This window comes from Lichenostomus cassidix, chromosome Z, assembly GCF_008360975.1.
Source record: "Lichenostomus cassidix isolate B80296 chromosome Z, HeHo_3.0, whole genome shotgun sequence".
Lineage (NCBI taxonomy): Eukaryota > Metazoa > Chordata > Aves > Passeriformes > Meliphagidae > Lichenostomus > Lichenostomus cassidix.
In genome coordinates this window covers 8614850-8623947 of record NC_139511.1, presented here as the reverse complement: position 1 = coordinate 8623947, position 9098 = coordinate 8614850, and the positions used below count along the sequence as shown (strand labels likewise).

The 9098-nt window shown below is 36.3% G+C and overlaps 1 protein-coding gene across 1 annotated transcript in view; it reads left to right on the top strand.

Moving 5' to 3' along the window:
* The first annotated feature begins 688 nt into the window (after window positions 1–688).
* The window catches only part of FER (FER tyrosine kinase), a 120782-nt gene continuing 112372 nt past the window's right edge, over window positions 689–9098 (top strand). The window contains exons 1-2 of the mRNA XM_085042851.1: window positions 689–911; window positions 6043–6300. Of these exons, the coding sequence (XP_084898977.1) occupies window positions 6094–6300 (207 nt within the window). The 5' untranslated portion in view covers window positions 689–911; window positions 6043–6093. The remainder of the gene's footprint in view (window positions 912–6042; window positions 6301–9098) is intronic.

Below are 9098 nucleotides of genomic sequence, written 5' to 3'. Positions count from 1 at the left end.
AGGAATGTCTCATCTAAAGTTGGGCATTCTGGTATGAGATTGTGAGGGAATATTTATCATGGGTCTACATGTAGATTATATAGTATACCTTGCACTCAAAAGGTGTATGCAAAGCTTGTTCCGTACAAATTTTTATATTTGGTATACCTTTTTCCTTAGTATAAACCCTCAAAAACCTTCTGTGTCAGTTTGCTTCACCTAAATTGCAGTTCAGAGTTACTACTTGAAATTTTGGTCCTGCTAGTCATCCTAACTTCCTGACCTGTTACTATTCTAGGTATTGGAGTACTTAGAGCCATATAAGAAATTTGTGTCTTGAGTGGCTGCGTCCTCATGTTGCCACTTGTTTTCTTCCACTTTTATGAAAACACAATTACTAACTTTGCCTTTCGTGTAACAAACTTTGGCCTTCCGTGCTTTCATTTTCCTTGTTAATGGGTTTCTGTTTTTGTTTTTATCAAGGGCAAATTTCGTAAATAAATGAAATTGTCTAGTTTTTCAACTACAATACACTTGTCATGAGAAGTACCAAGAACTTAAAAAAAAATCTTCTCTTTGTGTAGGGACAAAATTATTTCTTCACTCAAAATTGCATGTCTGTAGTGACAGCATACTAGTACTTGTAGTCATTTGATAAGTCTGCTCTTTTCTTTTAGTTGAATTGTCTCTTGTATTTAAGAAAAAAGCTGGCTTCTGGTAATAATCTGAAAATGCAGGGCAATTTACCTAAGTTTGAGTTTTGCAATGTATTTGAAAATGCTGAAATAGTAAAAAAATGTTTGGTACTTTTTTCTTCCACAGAGTCCCCAGAAAAGAAAAAAAAGTGTATTTCAGAAAGTGAAAATAAGAGGAAGTAGCTGCTGACAGAAGAAGACTGTACTAAAGGACGTTTCTGGAGGAAAACTTCTAAGGTATGTGAGCTAAGTTAAGCTTTGCAGAAAAGCCTTCCTGAAAATCAGCTGCCTGCTTTGCTTTCAGTGGACCAGTGTTTCAAATCAGTTTTGAAATACTAACTAATTAGTAGTAATGAATAAGTAGCAGGTTGATTTATTGTCTTAGGATGTTAATCGTGGGCAAATGCTCAGTGGAAGGATTAATTTTGCTAGTTTATGTTTATGTATACATCATATCTGTGCATATAAAGATGGTCTTCCGAATATGTAGTTAGGTAAAGCATGTGTTTTGTGTTTCATGGTCTTGTGCATTCCTGGAATAGATTCTACAGTAACAAAGATGCCAATGGTTTGACCCTCAGAATGATCTATTTCATTTTTTTAATGAAATAATAGCTTCACACTGAGAAATTAAGGACTGTCTAACAAATTGGTAACCTACTGTAAAAATGCTTTTAGATCAGTACAGAAGCTTTGATTTTGAGGATATGTTTCCTGAATGCAAATTCTCTTTCTTTTCTGATTTTGTCATGTTTTTAATGTTTGTAGAAAGTTTGCAAGATAAAAGACATTCCATATTCCATGTGATTTGGAACCCATGCAGGTTTAGGAGCAAGGGAGCAGACAGCATATGAAGAGTAAGAGAAGCCAGATCTGTGCTGTGCTTTCCTGTTCAGACTTTAACTGGGGGCCAGGTGTGCTTTCTGGGTTTGTGGTTTTTTAGTTGCCTGCCTTGTCACTGGTACTGTGAAAACACATGTTCCAACTGATGTGTGTGGATCCATCTTTATTTTAAGATTATCAACCACAATCTTGGATATAATTGATGGCAATATGTAGCTCAAGGCACTAGCTGTTATAAGGGTAGGAGAGCATCCTGCGAAAGTGTTGCTTTGTACATGCTCTGTTCTTCGCTGCTCATTTGATTTCAGTCAGTGTCAGACACAGGACCTTTGGTCTGACACGGCAGGGCTACTTTCATGTGTCAGAGACAGATTGCAATCTTTAAATTAAATGTAGATTGGCTATGGAAACTGCTTCCTTTAGAGTTGCTGCTGGAATCCAGGAACATGAACATGGAATATTTGCTTTATTTCCTGAAGGGAGTGTAACAATATTGATGGCTATTATGTGGCTACCATTGAAGTTCCTCACTGTTAGGCTGACAAAATTTAACATTGATTTGTGTGGAATCTGACTGCACCACTGTGGTGATGGTTGCTACAAATTGTAAATTGTCTTCAGTAACTCTGCGTAAATTTAGAACAGTTTGAAATCTGGTTGCTCAGTCACACTGTATTATTAAATGTACATTGAATGTGTACTTCCTGTAATGATTAGTTTGTTGTTTTGAGAGTGACACTATAAAGAAAGTAAGGTCTGCTTTCTTGGAATTTACTGTGGGACATATTTTATTCCTAAGCTTAACAAATATTTTTTGACTAATTTACATATCCACTAATTTTTTTAGCAACCTATATCTATCTCTATATGTCTGTATCTATCTTATATTTTAAAATTTAAAAAAAATAGCTGAAACTGGTTTGTTTTATGTGTTGGTACTGATACTCTATTGCTTTTACAAAACATGCTAGAATTCTGTTTGAAACTTCAATGGCATGTCAAATTATGCAAGCTTTGTTCACATTTGGAAAAAGAGATAAACCTCTTGGGTGCCTACCAGAAGCAGAAGAAAGCTCTTCACATTAAGAGCAAAGCAGTTCCTGGAGGTTTTTTTCTGTATGAATTTAGTATATCCTGTTTGTTTTTATCACTTTTCCGTCTAGCTTCTTTTAAAACATTATGCCATCTCTGTTTTTTCCTTTAAGGTAAAATACTCTCCCATATATTTTTGAGCAAGATTTTCTTTTCCACCAGAATAGCTCTTAGACTGTATTTTCATCTTTTCAGGATTAGAAAAGAAAGGATGTTTGTGTCTCAAACTCACCATATCTCATACCAGTTCCACATTAAGTCTTTTCTGGGTTCAGATTTTGCTGTACTTCTCAATTTTGCCTGTAGTCTGTGGTTGCAAAATCTGTTTGGGAATCTGTCTTTGTCTTTCAGTGTGAGCATTTTAATGCTGTATGGTAAAGCCAAAAACATGGGAATATTAGTATTCTATAATGCAGTAGCTGTGAATGTGGGGAAGCACAAGGAGGATCACACCATGAGTAGCAGCCCAGCTTGTTTGCTGTGCTTAAACATCTTCTGGTGCCATGGTTGGAGACACAGGGCTGTTCTAAATGGATCATCATGCCCAGAGGATCACAGTAGATCCCTTCTAACTGAAGTATTCTGTTCTGTTGGTCTGACCCTGTAGGGCAGCTGTCATCTCATCTGTGGTCACTAATGAGGGAGACAACAAACTTGGGAAAATACCCGTCTGTGTTGGTGCCAGATACTGTCTTTTTGAACACGGGCCTTTCAAAATGTGATCGGGCTTTTTGAGAGTATTTGAAAATAAGATTGTGTGGTTTTGTGTTCGGTAAATCTTACAGTTCTGACTTCAAATAGATGACTGTGTGATCTGTACTGTTTTCAGTTGTTTAAAACTATTAAAAAAACATTTAAAAATTAGAAGTGGTTTTAAGAGACAGCATTGGTTTTTATCTTACCAAAATTTAAGCTTAGTTAAGTGCCTTAGGTCTAGAATACTTCTTCACCATTCCTTTGCCTCCATAATAAAGCATTTGAATTTGGTTAGATGTCTTGACTGAATATTTTCTGAATTTTTGTGGAAGTCACATGGCAGGTGGCTTACCCATTTGGAAATCATAATTTCTGAGTCTTTGTGCTTGTTAGTTTAAGAAATCAGAGTTTTATCACTTTCGCAAAACAGATTTTTGCTGTGCTGCTTCTGTCATGGTAAAAGGAATAATTTAAAACAAAGAGCAGAGTCCAGTATGTGTACAATTTTTGCCTATGTATCCAGGCATCTAATAATGGAATTGGAAAAATGTCTGATTACTGCTTTGTGAAGAGAAGCTTAGCAGGCTGGAGTAAGACATTGTTGGGTCTTTTGTTCTATTGATTTTTGTTATCTTACGGCTCTGTGAGTCAGTAGAAGCAGACTGAAATATCACATGCTGAGAATGTTTCCTCCTTCCCTGGCCATCCTGCCTCTCAGTAAAAAACAGAGGCTAGAGTTAAAGCAAGCAAGTCATTACTTTACTTAGAGCACTGGGCCAAACTTCATTGTGAGTTTCAGTTCCCATCTCTTCTAAATCTGGAATGTAAGAAAGCAAGGATACTTTTATCTTTTCTCACGGCTATTGTGCTAGGGTAGTTAGGTCATGTGCTAAAATGGGGTAGGAGAAAAATGAGAAGTCATAAAAGTGGATCTAGGTCTAAAGAGCATGGAGGATTCACACATGCAGCTTTAGTCATGTAAATAAAGCAGCTTTGAGATTTTTTCTTTGGTTCATGTTACTAACATGTTTGTGTTTTTGCAAGACTCTTCCTGAATTTTAACTGTGGAGGTATTTTCATTAATGCTACTAATAATGACATAATTCATAAGTACATCCAACATAAACTATTTACTGTTACTGTATATAACTGATTTCCTAGCTATCAGGAATAATTCTGACTAAAATATACAGCTTCAAATTAAAGAGCTTATGAAAGCTTGCAGTAGGTTTTAGGTTACTCATACAGCCTTGACTTGTCTGTATTGTGTAGATACATAGTGATGTGGCACTGTTCTGATTTTCTTTATTGGGTCTTTGTTTTGTTATGTAGCACGGTTTGTGTTGTCAGAATAAACACATACTATGTGAGGCTTATTTCAGAGGCTGCTTCAGGTTCTGATTTGCAAAATCTTCTGAAATTTTGTGCAGTAGCTGGAGCCAATAACATATTTATTTTTTCTGAATACCTAATATGCTAAAAATGCTAAGCTGTCTGGAAGGTCTGTCTTTAAGCCTTTTACATACCAGTATGAGCTGCCACAGTGTCAACATTGGTTTATGTGTCTCAGTTCTTAATGTAAAATAAGAATATTAGTCCAACTTCCCTCAATGGACTGCTAGGAAGATAAATTTGTTGATGTCTGTAGAACACTGCTAATTTAGGTGGCAATGTAAAGCCTGTGAATAAGTGGGTGTTTCTGCATTAAAAAGAACCGAGGCTTTGCTGTAGTGCAGGAATTAGTGAATAGGCAATGTACAGGCTGTGGCTGCACTGCAGTCCAGACATAAGTGTTGCAGCTTTTATAAGTTTATCTTACCTACTTGGAAGCTGATTAGTATAGGAACAGGTGGCTGGTGCGTACACAGAAAAGAGGGCTCAGCCCACATTACAAAACCTGAGCAAGAGTGTGTAGAAATTACTTATATGTGTGGGTTTCAGCTTTTCCACAATGTAGCTGCATGTCAGCATCAGATGCAGGTGTTTCAGAGCTAGCTTGAACAATGTGTTTTTGACCTTCAGTTCTGCTATAGGATTTCATAAGGCAGCATATCTTATTTGTTTATCAATCTTGTTTTGTGTCAGTTTGGTCCATAAGACTGCACTGTCCTGGAGGCAGGTAGTGTGAACTTAAGAACTCTGACCTAGGGGACAAATGTATTGTTGGATGGGAAACCTGGTTTGGGATATTTTCTGGTTTTGAGGAGGTTGAACCCTCCTTAACACAGGGTTTAGAAGCAAACTAACTTCTAAATAGTTATTAATTTCCCGCAGATGCAGTGCCTGAGAGCTGGTGTTTTATTTGGATTTTTCTGTGCTCTTAGGACAGTAAACACCAGAAGCAAATATTTCAGGTCACCAAGAGTGGGAAAGTGCAGTTGGCAGCTTGTCTGGAGATACTGTTAGGCATACTTATTTGGTTAAATATGGAGATGTGTCTTTAGTGTTTGTTTTAGATGCTGTTACATTTTCTTTCATACTGTACTTTAAGTTAGGGAGGTACATTTTTGCAGGAATGTAAACTGGAGAGCAGTTCTAAAGCTCAAATCTTTTGCAGTCAGAGTTTGGTGTTCAAAACAGCACTCTGACCCTCCTTTCAGTTTATACTGAGGAGGTAAATGTATGTGGTTAATCTTACGATTAAGTTATTTCAGGGTTTAGACAATAATAGTTGCTCTTTGTCTCAGGAGAAGTTTTTCTTTTGATAATTGTTTCATCAGCCTTGTTCTCCTTTCAGATGTGGTGAAAAGCCTGTATTTTCCTCTGTCTGGTATACAGTGCCTTAAAAATGGGGTTTGGAGGTGACCTGAAGTATTCGCATGATGCTTTATTAAAACTGCAAGACTGGGAACTACGATTGCTGGAAATGGTGAAGAAATTTATGGTAATGAGAGTAAAAAGTGATAAGGAATATGCGTCCACTTTACAGAATCTTTGTAACCAAGTAGATAAAGAGAGCGCTTGTCAATTGGATTATATCAGCAATGTGTCCAAGGTAAGTCTGAAGCATTTTGAATTTGCAATATCCTTGGAAATAACTGTTCTGGGTTTATTTTTGTTTGTTTTGGTTTGAGTTGGAATCCAGTTCATTCAGGTTCTTGAGAGTTAATGTTGCCAAAGTATTTAAAATGGGCTTCTTTTAGTTCCTAAGTGAAATATGCAGAAGTTGAGCTTTAGTTGTTCTTTGAAAATAATAACTGAACTAGAATCAGTCTTGATTTTTGAAATTCAGTATTTTACATAACTGTCTTCAGCCTGCTATTTTATTTAATGTTTTGAAAATCGAATACACTATAGTAAGCTTTTCTTTTAAGATAGGAACTATTGTTTATGTTATATAGAATTTGTGACAGAAATAGAAAAATGCCAGGAAACCAAGGCAAAGCCTAGCATTGCAGCTGTTACTCACACTGCAGCACGTGTTGTAAAAGCAAAGCATTAATTCAGGATGTTTCTTGTAATTGTGAGGTTATTTTGTATTCTGTTTAAAATGACTGTGTTGGGTTTTTAAAAAGGTAAGGCTGTCTGTTTTCCAAATTACTGGTTTTCACATTTAGATCAGTAAATGTGCCAATGAAGCAAACTTCCTTTATCACCTGTTTGAAAGTTTTACTCTTGACTTGGATTCTCTGCTGTCAACAGAAGACTGCTCTGTTTTGATGGCTTACTCAGTTATTGGCCCTCTTGCTGTAGCAGTGGTAACACAGTCCCTTCAGTCTGGTGTGAATCCTCATTTTCTCTCTGCAGGAAAACACCCTTTCTAGGTCAAGTTAAATTTTAGACAAAGCAGTTTTTATGTAGTGGGCTTATGGGATGGCTGCCTGGACGGTGGCTGTGGTGTAGCATTAGGAACAGGACTGCTCCTTGTGATGCAGGAGGGATTTACACAGGGGTAAAGTGACTGTGTGTGACTTGAAAGCTGTGCTGCTCTAGCTGAGCTGCTTCAGCACTGAGTGGTGTTTATATAGAACATGTTCTGTTGTTGCTTCCCTCCCCCACCATAATTCTTGCCTTGTGAATTGAAATACTGCATTTTTTTTTTCATTGGCACAAAGTATTTAGCATTATAAGGTATAAACAACCATTCACCTTCAACATAGGTAGCTCAGTCCAGGACAGCTCATGTTACTAACATGAGCACTTCTTATGAGCAGATAAATTTAAAAAAGCTGAAGATCTGACTTAAGCCGTGTTCTTTTTGGCTTGAAAAGAGGCATGTGTGTCACATTTTGAAATCGTGTTTTTGATATAGGCACTCTAGTTGTCCTTCAGCATAATTTTCGTTCCCTTTTTTTTCCTCTTAAGGAGGTGTAATTTTTCACTAAGTTGCATCCCTAGTTTCTACATCTTTGTATAACAGCAAAAATATTCATGTGGACTGGCAGATCTTTTGTATGGTCTTGCCTTAAAATTTTACTGATACCTTGGATTAAAGTTGTGTAGTGACACATTTTCCTGGTTTTGGCAGTTAAAAAGCTGGAATTATTTATTAATTTACTAATCTAATTCTAATTTATTTTACTCTTCCATGATACTTTTTCTCTCTTTGTGACATTTTACAGAACCAAAGAATGATTCAAATATTAGGGGGCATAAGTCTAATATCTTACATCTTCTAAGATATAAAATACCTATGTTTAGTATTATGGTATTGTGGTATTATTTGGCATTTTGTGGCATTAAAACCATATAGCAAGCTGTTTAATTTTCCATCAGTTTTATTTGTTTGGTTTTGTTGTTGTGGTTGGTTTGGTTTGGTTTGGTTTGGTTTCTAAGTGTACAGCAAGAATGAACACTTAGAAATGGTGTTTTGGGAAATCTGTCCTATTTTTTTTTTCATGTGGAGACAACAAACTTGCTGGAAGGCATGGTAGCAGCAGCTGGTAATGCTAGAAAAGAGGTGTTTTTAAGAGCTTCTGGACAGCTCTTTTATGTGTGTATATGTCTAAAAAATACTGTTAAACCAAACAAACCAAATAATATTGTATTTTATTGCATTTGTTGGATTGTGGTCATTTTCTGTGCCTTTTTCTGTGCTTTGCCTTTTCTGCTGTCCCCACCCAGGTTTTTTGTCCCATATAAATCTCAATTTTTAAAGTGTTTTCACTGTAGCTTTTCCTATTTTGAAATAATAAAATATAATCATACAAAGCACAGAAATGCTGCTTAACTGATATTTCCCTATGGAAATATCACTTTCATCTTTTCCTGATGGAAAGAGTGATTTGAAGAACAGGAAAATAGTTGTTTTCATTTAATGGGAAGGGAAGTGTTTGCTATGTTTCTGGCTTATTTGAGCTCATTTGGTGAATTGTAAACTAAGTATTTCTTTAGAATACCTGTACTGTTGAAAAATGCTTTTGGTGTGATTTTTCAGGATTAAAACAGTAGTTGTCTCATCAGTAGTAAGTCAGCCTTACAGAAAATGGATGACTGACTACATTTTCACCTCTGAGAGCACTTTTTTGAACTCTTCTGTAACCACAAGGCTCACCCCTCACATGGAGGTGTTCAGTGATGTTTTATCCTATGCAGCTTTGCAGTATGGCTTCTGAAAAGGTTTTCAACCAGGCAAGCTTTAGACCTTTACCTTTTACAACACCACACTTTAAGCAGTGTAGATAGCTCTGTACCAGTCTGTGGGATATTTACAAGGTGGAGGAAGTGTTAATCATAATTCAGTATATAGGGGACTTGATTGTCTATTGTTTTGTTCTCTAGAATCCAGTTTCTGTTGCATTATTCTCATGTAGAGTTGGAAATATTATGTATATGTGTTTATGTACAGGATAC